The following is an 18,532-nucleotide window of genomic DNA, read 5'->3' as shown; positions in this document are numbered from 1 at the left end:
TATGTGTTTGTCATTAGCATTGTGTTGTAACCAGAACAATTACATTGCACTTTTTCTTTAAAAAACACACACATATTTTTATTGATTTCAGAGAGGAAGGGAGAGGGAGAGAGAAATACCAATGATGAGAGAGAATCATTGATCGGCTGCCTCCTGCACGCCCCTACTTGGGCATGTGTTCTGACCGGGAATCAAATCATGGCAACCACTGAGGCACACCAGCCGGGCTGCACTTTTTCCTATAAAAAAAGGTAGGGAGGAGGAGGGACCTGGACTTCTAAGATGATTAAAACCAGTCAGCAGCCTTATGTGGAATTTCATTTGCATGAACTTAGTAGAGCTGCCGGGAACTCTAAGGGGCGGGGGCTGGGGGTTGTGCTTTTCCCCAGAATGTCATAGGTTTGGGTGGCGTTGCAGCTGCTCTGGGTGAGGCGGCGGAGAGCCTAGCGGCGACCTTGGGCCTCTCTGTTCACGTGGCTGTGCGAGGCCACCCGCCTCCTTCTCCTCCACCGGCGGGCGCCGCCTCCCACTCCCGCCCATAGGAAAGTTCCCAGCCGGTCGCTGCGTGTAGTACGTGACAAGTGTGAGCCGCACGTCCCATCAGCGCCCTCACAGACTGACAGCGATTCCGAGCAACTGAAGCGCGCCGGTGCCTTTGGCTGCGTCCAATAGTGGCTGCTGTTAGCGACGCGGGGCCGGCCGGCGGCCGGGCAGGGGCGGGGCTGGGAGCGGGGCGGGGCGGGGGCGGGGCCCGCGCGCAACTCAGAGATCTGCACGCGGTCTGAGTCGGACATTTGCTGCTGTCTCTGTCGCTGACTGGTCTGCGGGCTCTCTGAGCTGCTGTATTGCCAAGATGTCCCTTTCTAACAAGCTCACTCTGGACAAGCTGGACGTGAAGGGCAAGCGGGTCGTCATGAGGTAATTCTGCACATCTGCCCGCGCTTCCTCGGGGCCCTGCGGCAGCCTCTCTGGCCAGCGCCGACTTGCTTTCCCGCCTGCCCAAAGTCGCTTTTAGTCCTGGGCTCGGCCTTATGGGCTCTAGCCATACTAGGCGATGCTGCCGACCGTTGTGGCTGAGGCTTTTCCGGGTGTGGCGGTTCCTAACCTCGTTTCTCCCAGCCCAGGAAACGAGCTGTAGGTGCCCTTTTGGGGTGGATCCACCGAGGAACAGCTCAGATTGCCGAGAACCATTTTGCCCTCTTTCCCATTCCTGCCATGCAGTTCCGTCTCCTCCAGTTCCCAGTTGGCGAGGTGGAACCTAAGGCGTAGCCTGCAAATCTCTAGGCCCCAAGGCAGGGACCTTGAAAGGTCATTTGGTTAGTTTCCCTTCCCCGCCCTAGGCCATCCCAGGCAAAGAGAAAGGGCCCACATTTCAAAGGTCCTTGCAAAAAAAATCTTTCCCAGAGGGTGTTGATATAGATGTTCAGGAGTAGAACCCCCTAAAGCATCGGGGGTAAGAGGGTGAAGTCGGGTGGGGCTCACCGAAGGCAGTCCTGCAGAGCTTATGTAACAGGCCTCTGCCGCCCAACCTGGTCTTTGGACTCGGGGCGTTGGGGTTTGCATCAGGATTGTGACACATGCTGGGTAATGGTAGAGCAGGGTGTGGCTACTCATTCTTGCTGTTCTCCAACCTCATCCTCACAGGTGGCTAGAGAAGCAGGATATTAGAAATGGGGAGGGCTCCCCATATACTTGGGGGTCTCTGACTCTGCACATGTGGGTCCCTTGTCACTTACCAATATGGCTTCTCACTTATTTGCCCCAGTTACTAGAATGGTGTATGGAGCTTGTACATTCTTTTTTTAAGGTGTGGTACATTTGTGTGTGCCAGAGGCAAAGTGCATGAGGACAGTTAGCTATATAACTGATACATTTGACTGTTACATATCTTTTTTTAAAATATAATTTTTATTGATTTCAGAGAGGAAGGGAGAGGGAGAGAGAGATAGAAACATCATTGTTGAGAATCATTGATTGGCTGCCTCCTGCACGCCCCCTACTGGGGATGGAGCCTGCAACAAGGGCATGTGCCCTGACTGGGAATCCAACCGTGACCTCATGTTTCATAGGTTAATGCTCAACCACTGAGCCACACCCGCCAGGCATCTGTTACATATCTTGAGAGGATGCAAGGGTGGTGCTTTGGGGGGGGGGGGGGTCATAAGGACTTGCTTTGATGGCATTTTGCAGGCTTGTCCTTTTCGGGAAATGATTGATGGGCAGGCATGTGAATGGTGTGATTCAGCCCCTTTCCCAATTTGAGTTGGTTCAAGTGAGGGCATCTTTTGGATATTAGCAGACACATAGGATAGTAGGGGACTCTTCCTTTACCCTAAGCTTAAACATATGAAGGTACTATGAATTAGAGAACTCTATGGATGCCCCAAAATTCATGTAGTCTCTCCCTTCCATCTAATTTCACTATGGCTTACTGTTAGTTTGCAAGTGGCCTTCTGTGCCTTGCTATGGAAATAGTCAGAAGAACTCAATAGCTTATGGCCATGAAAAACACCTGGTATCCACATTTTCCCAAATAATCTAGGCCATTTCAATCTGGAAAAAGTAGGAATTACTTGCAGTCACCTTGGTATTAGACAAGGGCCCTTTCTACCCCTTAGATGATGTTAAGGAAAGGGGATGGATCCTCTGAAAAACAGGACAGGTGGACATTGGCAACTAGATCTGAGGTTTAATTATTTCCTCCGATCTCTTCTATGCTCAAGCCTGACCTTTCCAGATGCACGTACCAGCTGAAAGACAAGAAATGGGGCATCATACAGGTCCCTTTCCTGCAATTTCCATTTTGGGCTTTATCTCCTCTCTCCCCTGGGAAATTGGCTTGAGGAATTAACTGGGATGGCTAGGAGTAGGACTAGAGAAGGTGCTTATCTTTTCTCACTCTGGATCTAATATGAAATATCTTTCTGCCTAAGGGCTCAAAGTTTCATTCAGATTGACCCTGAGTCTTGAAACAATTGGCTAGTCTTGTTTTGCTGATGGAAAATGACCTGTCCAAGGTCACTGAACTAGCAAGTTGGTGGCAGAGCCAGAACTAGAATTGGGTCTCTTTGGCTACTGAGCAGATCCTCTGAATACTGGGGCATAGTGAAGACAGGTTAAAATAGACATTTTGTTGCTGACAGTTGCAATCTATAACTCCCCCCTGTAATCTGGATAAATTCTATGTGGCCTGAGGAGAGGAAGTAAGTTACTTTGTTTCCTGATGAACACATCTCTTTTGAACAGAGAGTCACACTGTAGCCCTACTTTTTGGAAGAGCCTAGGCAGCCATGCTTTGTCAAATTTCTTTTTGTTTCAATGTCCTTATGTGGTCTTTGCTGGCAGTGTTTTGGAAATGGGCCTCCTGAGTAATGGCTGCTTCACTTAACCTCCTCTCTTTGTCCCACAAAAGAGAACTTTGATGTTTGTTGAGACTTCTGGCCCCTGCTTTGATTACTAAGGGAAATTTTTTTGTCGAGGGAACTTTAGATAGCCAGAAACCTGAATAATTCCCAGGTTCCACCTCAGTTTTTTAGGACACCAATTGACTTTACCTTTGTTTAAGCTTCCTGTATATTTTTGCAATGTCATTTTCTTCCTCTCATAGGATGCCAGTCATACTCCGTTGCTGACTGTGAAACACTTCCCTTTTGCTTGCCTGCCCCCCCCTTTTTTAAACCTCACTGATTCTCTTTATCCTGTTGTAACTTGTTAAGCAAGCCTTGATGTAGTGGAAAAAGAAACGGAGAGGAAAAACTGAGAGCAGATAAAAAAACCTCTAAGACAGCCATGATATCCTAATTTTTCAGTTAGGGGCAGTGAATCAAGGGTGGACATGGTTCCTTTGAGAGCTTTTAATGGAACTGGGCTTAGGACTCCTGAGATTTCAGGCGATTGATAGAGACGTGATATTTCTATTAACTCAATATGTTTAACATTTTATTTTGAAATAATTATAGGTTCTCAGGAGGTTGCAAAGATAGTAGAGAGGTCCTGTGTTCACCCAATTTCACCTATTGGATACCCCTTACATTATTATAGTACAATATCAAAAGTAGAAAGTTGACTTTAGAATAAAATATATAGTTCTATGCTATTTTATCACATGTATAGATTTGTGTAACTCCTGCCACAGTCAAGATACAAAATTTTGTTTGATTACCACTAAGATCTCCCTCATGCTATACTCACTTAGAGTCATGGCCCCTCTCCCTCATTTCTAACCTCTGGTAACTACTAATCTGTCCTCTCTTTCTAAAATTTTGTCAGTTCAAAAATGTTACATAAGCGGAATCACATAGTATGTTACCTTTTGGCATTGGCTTTTTAAAATATATATATATTTTTTAATTGATTTTTTTACAGAGAGGAAGGGAGAGGGATAGAGAGTCAGAAACATGGATGAGAGAGAAACATCGATCAGCCGTCTCCTGCACTCTCCCTACTGGGGATGTGCCCGCAACCAAGGTACATGCCCTTGACCGGAATTGAACCCGGGACCCTTGAGTCCCAGGCTGACGCTCTATCCACTGAGCCAAACCAGCTAGGGTGGCATTGGCTTTTTAAAAAATATTTTTATTGATTTCAGAGAGGAAGGGAGAGAAAGATAAAAACATCAATGATGAGAGAATCATTGATCAGCTGCCTCCTGCATGCCCCCCACTGGGGATTGAGCCCGCAACCCGGGCATGTGCCCTTGACCGGAATCGAACCTGGGACCCTTCAGTCTGCAGGCCAATGCTCTGTCCACTGAGCAAAACCAGCTAAGGCTGGCATTGGCATTTTTTTAAATTTTCTTTATTGATTAAGGTATTACATATGTGTCCTTATCCCCCCTTTCCCCCCACACCCCGCTCATGCCCTCACCCTGGTGTCTGTGTCCATTGGTTATGCTTAATATGCATGCATACAAGTCCTTTGGTTGATCTTTCCCCCTTACCCACACCCTCCCCTACCTTCCCTCTGAAGTTTGATGGTCTGATCGATGCTTCTCTGTCTCTGGATCTGTTTTTGTTCATCAGTTTATGTTGTTCACTATATTCCACAAATGAGTGAGATCATGTGATATTTATATTTCTCTGACTGACTTATTTCGCTTAGCATAATGCACTCTATGTCCATCCATGCTGTTGCAAATGGTAGGAGTTCCTTCCTTTTTACAGCAGCGTAGTATTACATTGTGTAGATGTACCACAGTTTTTAATCCACTCATCTGCTGATGGGCTGGCTTTTTTTATTTACCATAATGCCCTCGAGATTTCTCCAAGTTGTTGCATGTATCAGTAGTTCAGTCCTTGTATTACTGAAGAGTATTCTATGGTATGGTTGTTCTACCATTTGTTTAGCCCATTAAAGGATATCTGGGTTATTTCCAGTTTTGGGCTATTTCAAATAAAGCTGTTGTGAACATTGAACATTCATTCGTACACAAGTCTTGGTATGGACATATGTTGTTATTTCTGTTGGGTAAACACCTAGGAATGGAATTGCTAGGTCATATGCTTAACCTTTGAGGAATTCCCATACTGTTTTCCAAAGCAACCACACCATTTTACATTCCCACCAACAGTGTATGTGATCAGTCTCTGCATCCTGATCAGCATTTGGTGTTGTCATTATTTTTTATTTCAGCCATTCTGATAGTTCTGTAGTGAAATCTGATTTCATGCCTGAGTGTTTCAGGGAAGTGGGAATGAAAGGAGTGCAGATTTTACATGGAATGAAAGAAGTGGAATGTGTAGGCAAGAGCAGTTTCTTTGGTGGGGTCCACCGAGAGAAGGAGCTAAAAGGAGAGCTGTTGCCTGGCCGGCCAGTGTGGCTTAGAGGTTGAGTGCTGACCTAGGAACCAAGAGGTTCGATTCTCAGTTGGGGCACATTCCCAGATTGTGGGCTCGATCCCCAGTAGGGGGCATGCAGCAGGGAGCTGATCAATGTTTCTCTCTCTTAGATGTTTCTGTTTATCCTTCTCCCTTCCTCTCTCTCTAAAAATCAATAAAGAAAAAGGAAAAATTCTGTAGTTACATCAGTATTCAGTAAATTTGTTGGTATGTCAAATTTTAGTTTCCCAGTTTTACTGGGATGTGAATTCAACAAATGCTGAGTTAGTTTAAGAACCTAAAGTGAGGCTTAAATAGTATTGAGCACTGTCTTGCTGCAGTTAATTGTATCCAAATTCTAGGAAAAATAAATGATGCTAGAAGTTGAAAAAAAAAAGAAAAGAAACATAAAGGAGAGCTATTGTTGAGAGTCGAGGAGATGATAGCGGAGGTAATCCACAGGTAATGAGAAGAGAGTGCAAGTCCAATTCTCATCAGTAAGCTATGTAAGCTTGGATAGATGTGACAGATCAGATTCTTGAGTGTTTCTGCGCAAAGAATTTCCTCCTTGTAAGGGCTTGAGAGTAGGGAGTAGCACTGTAAGGGGTGGCTTGTGCTCTGCCTCTTGCCCTTAGCCCTTTTGACCACAGACCTTCAGGGAGGCTGCAGAGGGAGAAAATGACCCGTGGTAATGGAATACTCTATCCTTTTTGGAATGCACTTTATAACCTTGTTCAGCATATTTAAAGAAGATGCTTTTGAATCAGAATCAAGTAGCCTGAAACTAAGGAGAGTGTATTTATTTCTTCAAAGGCATATGTACTGACTTTATTTTTTCGGACTTTCTTTAATTAAAATGTTTGAATAATAGAATTATTATCTTCACCCACCTTTGGAAAGGCTGCTCTTCAATGAGGTAGATTGGAGTACAGACATGCCTCTTTTTATTGCATTTTGCCTTATTGCACTGAACAGATACTGTGTTTCTGTTACAAATTGAAGGTTTGTGCAATTCTGCATTGAGCAAGTCTACAGGTGCTGTGTTCGAAATATGCTCACTTTGTGTCTCTGTCACATTTTGGTAATTCTTGTAATATTTCAAAAATTTTTATTATATTTGTTATGGTGATCTGTGATTAATGGTCTTTGATGTTGCTACTATAATTGTTTTGGGGTGCCATGAGTTCCCCATATTAAGGCAGCAAACTTAATAAGTATTGTGTGTGTTCTGACTGCTCTCTCCCTCTCCTTGGGCCTCCCTATTCCTTGAGACACAACAAAATTAAAATTAGGCCAGTTAATAACCATACAGTGACCTCTAAGTATTCAAGTGAAAGGGAGAACGGCACATCTCACTTTAAATGAAAAGCTAGAAATGATTAAGCTTAGTGAGGAAGGCATGTTGAAAGCTGAGATAGGCCAAAAGCAAGATTTCTTGTGCTAACAGTTAGCCAAGTTGTAAATGCAAAGGAATAGTTCTTTTAAAAAAATATGTATATGTATATATATTAATATATATATAATATATATGTATATGTATATATAAAGCCTAATATGCAAATTGTTCCCATGGGAGTTCAACTGGGAGACTGATCGCTTGCTATGGTGTGTGCTGACCACCAGTGGGTGGCGCAGAATGAAGGAAGGCGGCAGCCAGGGAAGGGAGGCCCTGGCCAGCAGCCGGAAAGCCGGAACGCCCTGATTGGCCCTGATCGCCGGCCAGGCCTAGGGACCCTACCTGTGTATGAATTTTGGGGTCCCTAGAGAGAAACGTTGATTGGCTGTCTCCTGCACGCCCCCCCCACTGGGAATTGAGGCTGCAACCCAGGCATGTGCCCTTGACTGGAATCAAACCCAGGACCCTTCAGTCCACAGGCTGATGCTCTATCCACTGAGCCAAACAAGCTACAGCGCAAAGGAATAGTTCTTTTTAAAAAAATACTTTATTTTTTATTTTATTTTTTAAATATATTTTTATCAATTTAAGAGAGGAAGGGAGAGGGAGAGAGAGATAGAAACATCAATGATGAGAGAGAATCATTGATTGGCTGCCTCCTGCATGCACCCCAGTGGGGATCGAGCCCACAACCCGGGCATGTGCCCTTGACTGGAATTGAACCTTGGACCTTTCAGTTTTCAAGCTGATGCTCTATCCACTGAGCAAACCAGCTTGGGCAGGAATAGTTCTTGAAGAAAATTATAGCTGCCATTCCAGTGAACACATAAATGATATGGAGAAAGTTGTAGTGGTCTGGATAGATTAAATCAGTCACAACACAACATTTACTTAAGCCAAAGCCTAATCCATAGCAAGGCCCTAACTCTCCTCAGTTTTTTGAAGGCTTAGTGAGGTGAAGAAGCTGCAGCAGAAAAGTTTGAGACTAGCAGAGGTTGGTTCATGAGGTTTAAGGAAAGCAGCCGTATCCCTAACATACAAGCACAAAGTGAAGCAGCAAGTGCTGATATAGAAGCTGCAGCAAATTATCCAGAAGATCTAGCTAAGATCATTAATTAAGGGGCTACACTAAACAGCAGATTTGCAATGTAGATGAAATAACCTTCCTTATATTGGAAGAAGATGCCATCTAGGACTTTCATAGCCAGAGAGGAGAAGTCAATGCCTGGCTTCAAAGCATTAAAGAACAGGCTGACTCTGTTGTTAGGGGCTAATGCAGCTGTGACTTTAAGTTGAAGGCAGTATTTATTCACTTACCACTTAGAAAATCCTAGGGCTCTTAAGAATTATGCTACATCTATTTTGCCTGTGCTGTATAAATGGAACAACAAAGTCTGGATGACAGCACATCTGTTTACAGCATGGTTTACTAAATATTTTGGGCCCACTGTTGAGAGCTTGCTTCTCAAAAAAAAAAAAGATTTCTTTCAAAATATTACTGCTCATTGACAATGCACCTGGTCACCCAGGAGCTCCAATTGAGATATACAATGAGATTAGTATTATTTTCATGCCTGCTGACACAACATCCATTCTGCATCTCATGGATCAAGGAGTAATTTCAACTTTCAAGTCTCATTATTAAATAAATATATTTTGTAAGGCTATAGTTGCCATAGATAGTGATTCACTCTGGATCTGGGCAAAGTCAATTGAAAATCTGGAAAGGATTCGCTATCCTAAATGCCATTAAGAACATTCAGGACTCACAGTATGAGATCAAAAATATCAACATTATCAGGATTTTGGAAGAATTTGATTCCAGCCCTCATGGATGATTTTGAGAGGGGTTCAAGACTTCAGTGGAGGAAGTAACTATAGATAGAAAAGGTGATGAAAATATCAAGGGAACTAGAATTAGAAGGGGAGCCTGAAGATGTGACTGAATTGCTGCAATCTAATGATAGAACTGTAATGGATGAGGAATTGCTTCTTATGGATGAACAAAGAAAGTGGTTTCTTGAGATGGAATCTCCCCCTGGTGAAGATGTGGGAAGATTATTGAAATGACAGCAAACGATTTAGAATAGTACATAAACTTAATTGATAAAGCAGGGCAGGGTTTGAGAGGATTGACTCCAACTTGGAAAGAAGTTATACTGTGGGTAAAATGCTGTTGAATAGCATCACGTGCTATGGAGAAATTGTTCCTGAAAGGAAGAGTCAATCAGTGTGGCAAACTTCACTGTTGCTTTATTTTTTTTTAAATATATTTTATTGATTTTTTACAGAGAAGAAGGGAGAGGGATAGAGAGTTAGAAACATCGATGAGAGAGATCGACCAGCTGCCTCCTGCACACCCCCCACTGGGGATGTGCCCGCAACCAAGGCACACGCCCTTGACCGGAATCGAACCTGGGACCCTTGAGTCCGCAGGCCGACGCTCTATCCACTGAGCCAAACCGGTTCGGCAACTGTTGCTTTATTTTAAGAAATTGCCACAACCATCCAGCCTTCAGCGACCAACATTCTGATCAGTCGGCAGCTATCGGCATCAAGGCAAGGCAAGGCAAGGATTATGACTTGCTGAAGGTCAGATGATGTTTAGTATTCTTTTTAGCAGTAAAGTATTTCTTTTATGCAAGAATGTCTTAAGGTAATTTTAATGTAAGTTATGAAAACAGATTAATAGTCAACGGTAGCCTCATTTTAATGACAAAAAATAAAGGATACACAGAAATGGCATTGTCCCTTAAATAAGTTGAATGAGGTGTTGATAACCCTGTAATCAAAGTAATCATTCTCTTTTATGTACCACATGTCAATTTTATATATTATCAATTACACTAAATTTAAAAAAAACTTCAATTTTGATAATTCAGGCAGAAAACTGAATACACAGGAACCAGAGCTTTGATTTCAGAGAGGAAGGGAAAGGGGGAGAGAGAGAGAAACATCAATGATGAGAGAGAATCATTGATTGGCTGCCTCCTGCACGCCCCCCACTGGGGATTGGGCCCGCAACCCCAGGCATGTGCCCTTGACCGGAATCGAACCTGGGACCCTTTGGTCCGCAGGTCGACGCTCTATCCACTGAGCCAAACCATTTGCTGTGTCTGGAGGTCCAGCGTCTTAAATTGGTGCTCGAATTTGTCCATCAAGGCAGAGGTCTTCTCTAGATTCATGGTTTTTAATGTCGCATCCATCAACTTAACCACCCTGGCCATTGACTTGGTCACTTTGCCCATCGTCACCACCGTCTGGACTCTGGCAGCCATCACATCGACCTGCACTCATTCTCAAGAAATTCACTGCCTGATTCTTCTGGTGAATGGCATTTTTGGCGTGTATCTTCGCAACTTCCATGTTGCCCTTCTGAATGGCCTTTTTAATTTTGGCCTTTTTGGCCTTTTCCTCCTTGTTGCATTTTTTGGCACTTCTGCTCAGTTCTTTGGCCTCGAACTTCAGGTTGAACAGATGTTTCTCCATGTTAGACATAGTCCCATGGCTCCTCTGGGTGGGCGGCCAGGTAGACGTGCACTGAAGGGAGGCAGAAAGGCTAAAGTATTTTTTATATATATTTTTATTAATTTCAGAGGGAGAGAGGAAGAAAGAGGGAGAGACAGAAACATCAGTGATGAGAGAGAATCATTGATTGGCTGCCTCCTGCACGCCCCCCACTTGGGATTGAGCCTGCAACCCGGGCATGACTGGAATCGAACCTGGGACCCTTCAGTCCGCAGGCTTAAATCAGGTAGGGCTGGGCTCATTTTTTAAAAATATATATATTTTATTGATTTCTTACAGAGAGGAAGGGAGAGGGATAGAGAATCAGAAACATCGATGAGAGGGAAACATCGATCAGCTGCCTCCTGCGCACTCCCTACTGGGTATGTGCCTGCAACCAAGGTACATGCCCTTGACCGGAATCGAACCTGGGACCCTTGAGTCCGCAGGCCGACGCTCTATCCATTGAGCCAAACCAGTCAGGGCAGGCTGGGCTTTATTTTTTAATTGGATTGTTTGTCTTCCTTTTGTTAAGTATGAGTTCCTTATATATTTTGGATATTAACCCTTTATCAGATGTATCATTGACAGATCTGTTCTTCCATGCAGTGGGCTCTCTTGTTATATTGTTCATGGTTTCCTTTGCTGTGCAGAAGCTTTTTATTTTGATGTAGTCCCATTTGTTTATTTTCTCCTTAGTTTCCTTTGCTTGGGAGATGTCTGAGATTTTGCTGCCTATGGTTTCTTTTAAGATTTTTATGGTTTCACGACTTACATGTAAGCCTTTTTTCCATTTTTAATTTATTTTTGTGTATGCTGTAAGTTGGTGATCTAGTTTCATTTTTTTCATGTGTCTGTCCAATTTCCCCAGCACCACTTATTGAAATGACTGTCTTGACTCCACTGTATGTTCTTGCCTCCTTTGTCAAATATTAATTGAGCATAATGGCTTAAGTCGATTTCTGGGTTCTTTGTTCTGTTCCATTGATCTATATTCCTGTTCTTAATGACAGTACCAGGCTATTTTGATATTGGTAGCTTTGTAGTATAACTTAAAATCTGGTATTGTGATCCCTCTAACTTTGTTCTTTCTCAAGATTGCTGCAGCTATTCAGGGTCTTTTTGGTTCCATATAAATTTTTGGAGTATTTTTTCTAGATTTGTGAAATATGCTGTTGATATTTTAATAGGGATTGCATTGAACCTATAGATTGCTTTGGGTAGTATAGACATTTTCAATGATTATGATTCTACCAACCCATGAACACAGTATATTCTTCCACTTTTTTATATCTTCTCTTTCTCTTTTTCAATGTCCTTTAGTTTTCTGAGTATGTCTTTTACTTCCTTGGTTAAGTTTATTCCTAATTATCTTAATTTTTTTGTTGCAATGGTAAATGGTATTGTTTGTTTAGTTTCTCTTTCTGAGAATTCATTATGTTATATATATATAAAGGATAATATGCAAATTGTCCCCAGGGGAGTTCGATTGCTTGCTATGATGTGTGCTGACCATCAGGGGGTGGCACAGAACGAAGGAAGGCCCTGGCAGGGAGCTGACAGCCAGGAAAGGAAGGCTCTGGCCGGCAGCCAGAAGTTCCTGATTGGCCCTTATCACTGGCCAGGCCTAGGGACCCTACACATGTACGAATTTCTTGCATTGGGCCTCTAGTTGGTGAATAAAAATGCCAAAGAATTTTGGGTGTTAATTTTGTATCCTGCTACATTGCCAAATTCCTTTATTAAATCTAGTAGTTTTTGGTAGAGTCTTTAGGGTTTTCTTTGCATAATATCACGTCATCTGCGAATAATGAGAGTTTTACTTCCTTCTTTTCAATTTGAATGCCTTTTATTTCTTCTAGTCTGATTTATATGGCTAGGATTTCCAATACTATGTTGAATAAGAGTAGTAAAAGCAGACATCCTTGTCTTGTTCCTGTTCTTAGGTGAAATGATTTTAGTTTTTGCCCATTGGTCATGATGTTGTCTGTAGTGTGTGTGTGTTAATCCACATCTGAGGATATTTTTCCATTGATTTTTAGGGAGAGGGAGAGGGAAAGACAGAGAGAAACATTGATGTGAGAGAAACACATCGATTGGTTGCTTCCTGCATGAGCCTCGACCAGTGCCTGGGCTAGGGAGGAGTCTGCAACCAGTTTATGTGCCCTTGACCAGAATTGAACCTGGGACCCTTTGGTCCACAGGCCAATGCTCTGTACACTGAGCCAAACCGGCTAGGGCTGCTGAGAGTTTCTATCAAAAATGGGTGTTGGATTTTGTTGAATGCTTTTTCTGCGTCTACTGATATGATCATGTGATTTTTGTCTTTCAGTTTTTTTATGTGATGTATCACTTTGTTGATTTGCAAATATTGTATCAGCCTTGCATCCCTGGAATAAATCCCAGTTGGTCATGGTGTATGATTTTTTTAATGTATTGCTGGATCTGATTTTCTAACATTTTGTTGAAGATTTTAGCATCTATGTTCATCAGGAATATTGGCCTGTAGTTCTCTTTCTTTTGTAGTGCCTTTATCTGGTTTTAGAATTAGGATAACATCCTATATAATAATCCTATATAATAAAGAACTAATATGCAAATTAGACCAGATGGCGGAACAACCTTCCAGAATGACCTTTCAGAACAACCAGTGGGTGGGGGGCAGTTCTGCAAGAGCTGCGAAGGCCTACTCTTGCATGAATTTCATGCATTGGGCCTCTAGTTGGTCTAATAAAAAGAGCTGGGAAGTATTCCTTCCTCTTGGATGTTTTGGAATAGTTTGAGGAAATAGGTGTTAGTTGTTATTTGAAGGTTTGATAAAACTCCTCTGCGAAGCCATCCGGGCCAGGGTTTTTGTTTGCTGGGAGTTTTTTGATTACTGCTTCTATTTCATCAGTTGTTAGTGGCCTATTCAGGTTTTCTGGTTCTTCCTGATTTAGTTTTGGGAGATTGCATTTTTCTAGGAATTAGTCCATTTCATCTACATTGTCCAGCTTGTTGGCATAAAGTTGTTCATAGTATTTTCTTACACTCCTTTATATTTCTGTGGTGTCAGTTGTTATTTTGCTACTTTCATTTCTGATTTTATTTATTTGGGTCCTCTCTTTGTTTCTGGATGAGTCTGGCTAGCGGTTCATCAATCTTGTTTATTTTTTCAAAGAACCAGCTCTTGGTTTCATTGATTTTTTTTTAAATTTTATATTTTATTGATTTTTTACAGAGAGAAAGGGAGAGGGATAGAGAGTTAGAAACATCGATGAGAGAGAAACATCCATCAGCTGCCTCCTGCATACCCCAGACTGGGGATATATACCATATATTTTGAATGGTAGTCTTGCTGGACATAGTAATCTTGGTGTCCAATTCTTGCTTTTCATTACTTTGAATACTTCATGCCAATCCCTTCTGGCCTGTGGAGTTTCTGATGAGAAATCAGTTGTCAGCCTTATTGGAGCTCCTTTGTAGGTAACAAATTGCTTTTCTCTTGCTACCTATCAGATTCTCTCTTTGTTTTTAATTTTTGGCATTTTAATTATGATGTGTCTGGGAATAGGCCTGTTTGGGTTCTTCTTGCTTGAGATTCTCTGTGCCTTCTGAACTTGTGACTTTTTCCTTCACTAGGTTAGGGAAATTTTCTGCCATTATTTCTTCAAGCACATTTTCTATCCCTTGCTCACTTTCTTCCCCTTCTGGTATACCTATTATATGAATGTTGTTACATTTCATGGTGTCCCTTTCCCTTAAGTTGTCCTGTTTTTAAATTTTTTTTCTTTTTGGGTTCTCTGATTGAATAATTTTTCTACCCTGTCTTCTCATTCACTGATCTAATCATTGTCTTGTCCTAATCTACTCAGTAGTCCTTCCACTGTGTTCTTTATTATATCATTTTTCATAGTTACTATATCTTTTTTTTTAAAAATATATTTTATTGATCTTTTACAGAGAGGAAGGGAGAGGGATAGAGAGCTAGAAACATCGATCAGCTGCCTCCTGCACACCCCCCACTGGAGATGTGCCCGCAACCAAGGCACATGCCCTTGACTGGAACCGAACCCGGGACCCTTCAGTCCGCAGGCAGACGCTCCATCCACTGAGCCAAGCCAGCCAGGGCGTTACTATATCTTTTCTCATGTTGTTGAGCATTCTTTGCCATCATTCTGAACTCTCTATCTGATAAATTTCTTTTCTCCCTTTCATTTAGCTCCTCTTCTGGAAAATTCACTTGTTCTTTCATTTCTGGCTTTTTTTTTTTGTATCCCCATTTTCGCTGTTTGTTTGGGTTTGTGTCTATCAGGTAGGTTTGCTACAACTTCCAATCTCTAGTGCAGGACAATGCCAGCCACTATTTGTGACTGCTAGATAGAACAGGTTTAGCTACTCAGGTCTTCAGGGCTAGTTCCTATTATTTGTTAGTTTTATTTTTACAAATGTCTCTTTTAAAGTATGAGATACACACTGTAAAGGACACAAATCATAAGCTTGAGGAATCACAAAACGAGCATATTTATACAATCATCCCAGTCAAGAAATAGAACATTACCAGAACCCCAGAAGACCCCTCTGGTGTCCTATCTCAGTCACTACCATCATCCTCCTCTGCATGGCTAACCATTATCTTGACTCCTTATACTGCTTTTTAATTTTAAGGTGATTTTTGAACTTCCAATTTATTTAACTGGTTCACTAAAAGTACTTTTCTAATCTTTGAGGGAATAATGCATTGATCATGACTCTGAACCTGAAACTTTGTTTCCTTTTTAGAGTGGACTTCAATGTTCCTATGAAGAACAACCAGATAACAAACAATCAAAGGTAAGGTTCCTGCTAAGCATTGTGCTAGGTTATGATGTGTGTTGGTGTAACTATGAAGGATGAAATGGTTTTCCTTTCTTATCATACAACTATGATAATTTAAGTGATCTGAGCAAGGATTTTCACCAAACTACCCTTGGTCTGCTGGTTTTTTTTTGGAGAATTTTTATGAGAGTTTATTTGTGTCAAATTGATGACATATGCCAGGGAGCAAGATTTCAAGAACTTCCTGGTCAGCTTTCTTAATGAAAATGTAGACCAGAGGTCCTCAAACTACGGCCCGTGGGCCACATGCAAATACAAATATTGTATTTGTTCCCGTTTTATTTTTTTTACTTCAAAATAAGATATGTGCAGTGTGCATAGGAATTTGTTCATAGTTTTTTTTTAAACTATAGTCCTGCCCTCCAACGGTCTGAGGGACAGTGAACTGGCCCCCTGTTTAAAAAGTTTGAGGACCCCTGATGTAGACATTGAAAAAAATCATCTTAAAGTGATTTATTTTCTGCACTTGATTTTTGAAAATTTGAAGAATTTGGGGTTATGCATTTTTAATGAATGTCAGAGTTTAAGGTTTCTTGTCTTCCCTGCAAAATGAACTATGCAAGAGAAGGATTTTTTAATTACCAATAATTATTGAGATTATATGTAGTATTATAACCTCCTACTCCAGATGGTCCAGATAAAATCAGTTTTTGAGAATTTTGACTTAAGGGAAAAGACTTTAGAAGTAATATTTTCAATCTGTGTAGATTGAGAAGCAGAAATTTTAAGTGATAGTACTGCTCTTGCTTTTGACTAGATTGTGATACAAGGTTTTTTGTGTTATTAAAAAAATATATTTTCTTGATTTTTTATAGAGAGGAAGGGAGAGGGACAGAGAGTTAGAAACATCGATGAGAGAGAAACATCGGTCAGCTGCCTCCTGCACACTCCCTACTGGGTATGTGCCCGCAACCAGGGTACATGCCCTTGACCGGAATCGAACCCGGGACCCTTGAGTCCGCAGGCCGATGCTCTATCCACTGAGCCAAACTGGTTAGGACACAAGGCTTTTTTTAAAAAAATATTTTTATTGATTTCAGGGAGGAAAGGAGAGGGGGAGAGAGTTAAAAACATCAATGATGAGAGAGAATCATTGATTGGCTGCCTCCTGCACACCCCTACTGGGGATTGAGCCTGCAACCCTGGCCTGTTCCCTTGACCGGAATCAAACCCAGGACCCTTCTGTCCGCAGGCTGATGCTCTGTCTACTGAGCCAAACCAGCGAGGGTCAAGGTTTTTAAGTTTTATTTATTTACTTACTTATTATTGAATTTATTGCGGTTACACTGGTTAACGAAATTATACAGTTTTCAGGGTCACAATTCTACAACATATCTGTACACTGTATTGTATGTTCACCATTCCAAGTCAAATCTCCTTCCATCACCATTTATCTCTCCTTTACCTTCTTCTACCTCCTCCCACCGCCTCCCCTGGCAATTATCACACTGTTGTCCATGTCCATGAATTCTTTCTCTTTTTTTTAAATTTCTCCTCCACCTCCCAGCCCCCTCCCCAAATATTTTAAAATTTTTTAAAAAAATATATTTTTATTGATTTTTTACAGAGAAGAAGGGAGAGGGATAGAGAGTTAGAAACATCGATGAGAGAGAAACATCGACCAGCTGCCTCCTGCACACCCCCTACTGGGGATGTGCCTGCAACCAAGGTACATGCCCTTGACCGGAATCGAACCTGGTGCCCTTCAGTACGCAGGCTGACGCTCTATCCACTGAGCCAAACCGGTCAGGGCAATATTTTAAATTTTAAATGAAAGTTTTGAGCTTGAAAGGTGCTTTTCAATTATTAGACCAGTGTTGTCTAATGTAAATATAATATGAGCCACATGTAATTGAAAATTTTCTAGTTGTCACATTAAAAAAGTAAAAAGAAATGGGTGAACTTGGTTTTAATAATATATTTTATTTAATCTAGTAAGTCTAAAATAATCATTGCAATATATAACCTGTAAAATAATCAAAGGCACATTTAACTTTTTTGGTATTAAGTCTGAGATTTGGCATGTATTTTACACTATAGCACATCTCAATCTGGGCTAGTCACATTTCTAGCATCTAAGAGGCACATGTGTCCAATGGCTATCATATTAGGCAGTTCAGGTCTAGACCCAGAACTATCTCAGATATTGGCCCCAGAATAGAACCTGGCTGTCTGTCAAGACATTTCTGCTGTACCATAGTGGAAGGTCTTGTACAAGGCAGCCCTGACCCTTCTTGAGTTACATTATTTTCTGCAGCACACAGAAAAGATTGGAAATATGCCTGCCTATGAAGGTATTTTATGAATAAAAAGTAGAAAAACACATCAGAGTAGATCTTTTCATGTTTGGAAATCCATGGGGTTTAGAAATAATAGAACTTGCTGACAAAGGATAGCCCTGAAGGTTAATTTGTTTCCATTGGGCAAACTTTATACCTGATAAAGGTTTACTTTTTATTTGGTATAAATGATTTTTTATATATGCCAAATAGCATAGGTTATTTTAGAAACATAACTTGGTTTTTGTTATTCCATACTCTGCTGAAATGTCACCTTATCAGAGACTGTCCCTGGCCACCTTTCTAAAATCCCCTCCCACTGTTCCCCATTCAATCTTGTCCCCTTACCTTGCTTTATTTTCTCCATAGTTCTTATCACCATCTGAGATAGATATATTTTGTTAATTGTTTTGCTAGAGGCCCGGTGCATGAAATTGGTTCACTTGGGGGGGGGGGTCCCCTCAGCCCAGCCTGTGCCTTCTCCAGGACTCCTAGGGGGATGTCCGCCTGCCAGCTTAGGCCTGCTGCCTGGGGAGAGTGGGCCTAAGCCAGCAGGGGGACATCCCTCTCGCAGTCTGAGGACCCCTCGCTCCTTACCACCCACCTGCTCGCTGCTCCTTAGCGCTGGCGCGGAGGGGGAAGAGGGTCTCACCATCGCCTCTGCGCTTCACCAGCTA

At 41.9% G+C, this 18,532-nt stretch overlaps 1 protein-coding gene and 1 pseudogene across 2 annotated transcripts in view; one reads left to right on the top strand and one right to left on the bottom strand.

Annotated features, from left to right (window-relative positions):
• Window positions 1–750: 750 nt before the first annotated feature.
• Window positions 751–18,532, top strand: part of PGK1 (phosphoglycerate kinase 1) — a 30,138-nt gene continuing 12,356 nt past the window's right edge. For both annotated transcript variants that reach the window (XM_023764035.1, XM_006082827.3), the window contains exons 1-2: window positions 751–918; window positions 15,481–15,531. In XM_023764035.1, coding sequence (XP_023619803.1) covers window positions 854–918; window positions 15,481–15,531 — 116 coding nt within the window. In that variant the 5' untranslated portion in view covers window positions 751–853. The remainder of the gene's footprint in view (window positions 919–15,480; window positions 15,532–18,532) is intronic.
• On the bottom strand, window positions 9,725–10,825 carry LOC102418292 (annotated as a pseudogene).

This window comes from Myotis lucifugus, unplaced genomic scaffold (genome assembly GCF_000147115.1).
Source record: "Myotis lucifugus unplaced genomic scaffold, Myoluc2.0 scaffold_4, whole genome shotgun sequence".
NCBI lineage: Eukaryota > Metazoa > Chordata > Mammalia > Chiroptera > Vespertilionidae > Myotis > Myotis lucifugus.
Note: the sequence above shows the minus strand (reverse complement) of the source record. Positions and strands in the feature narration are given on the sequence as shown.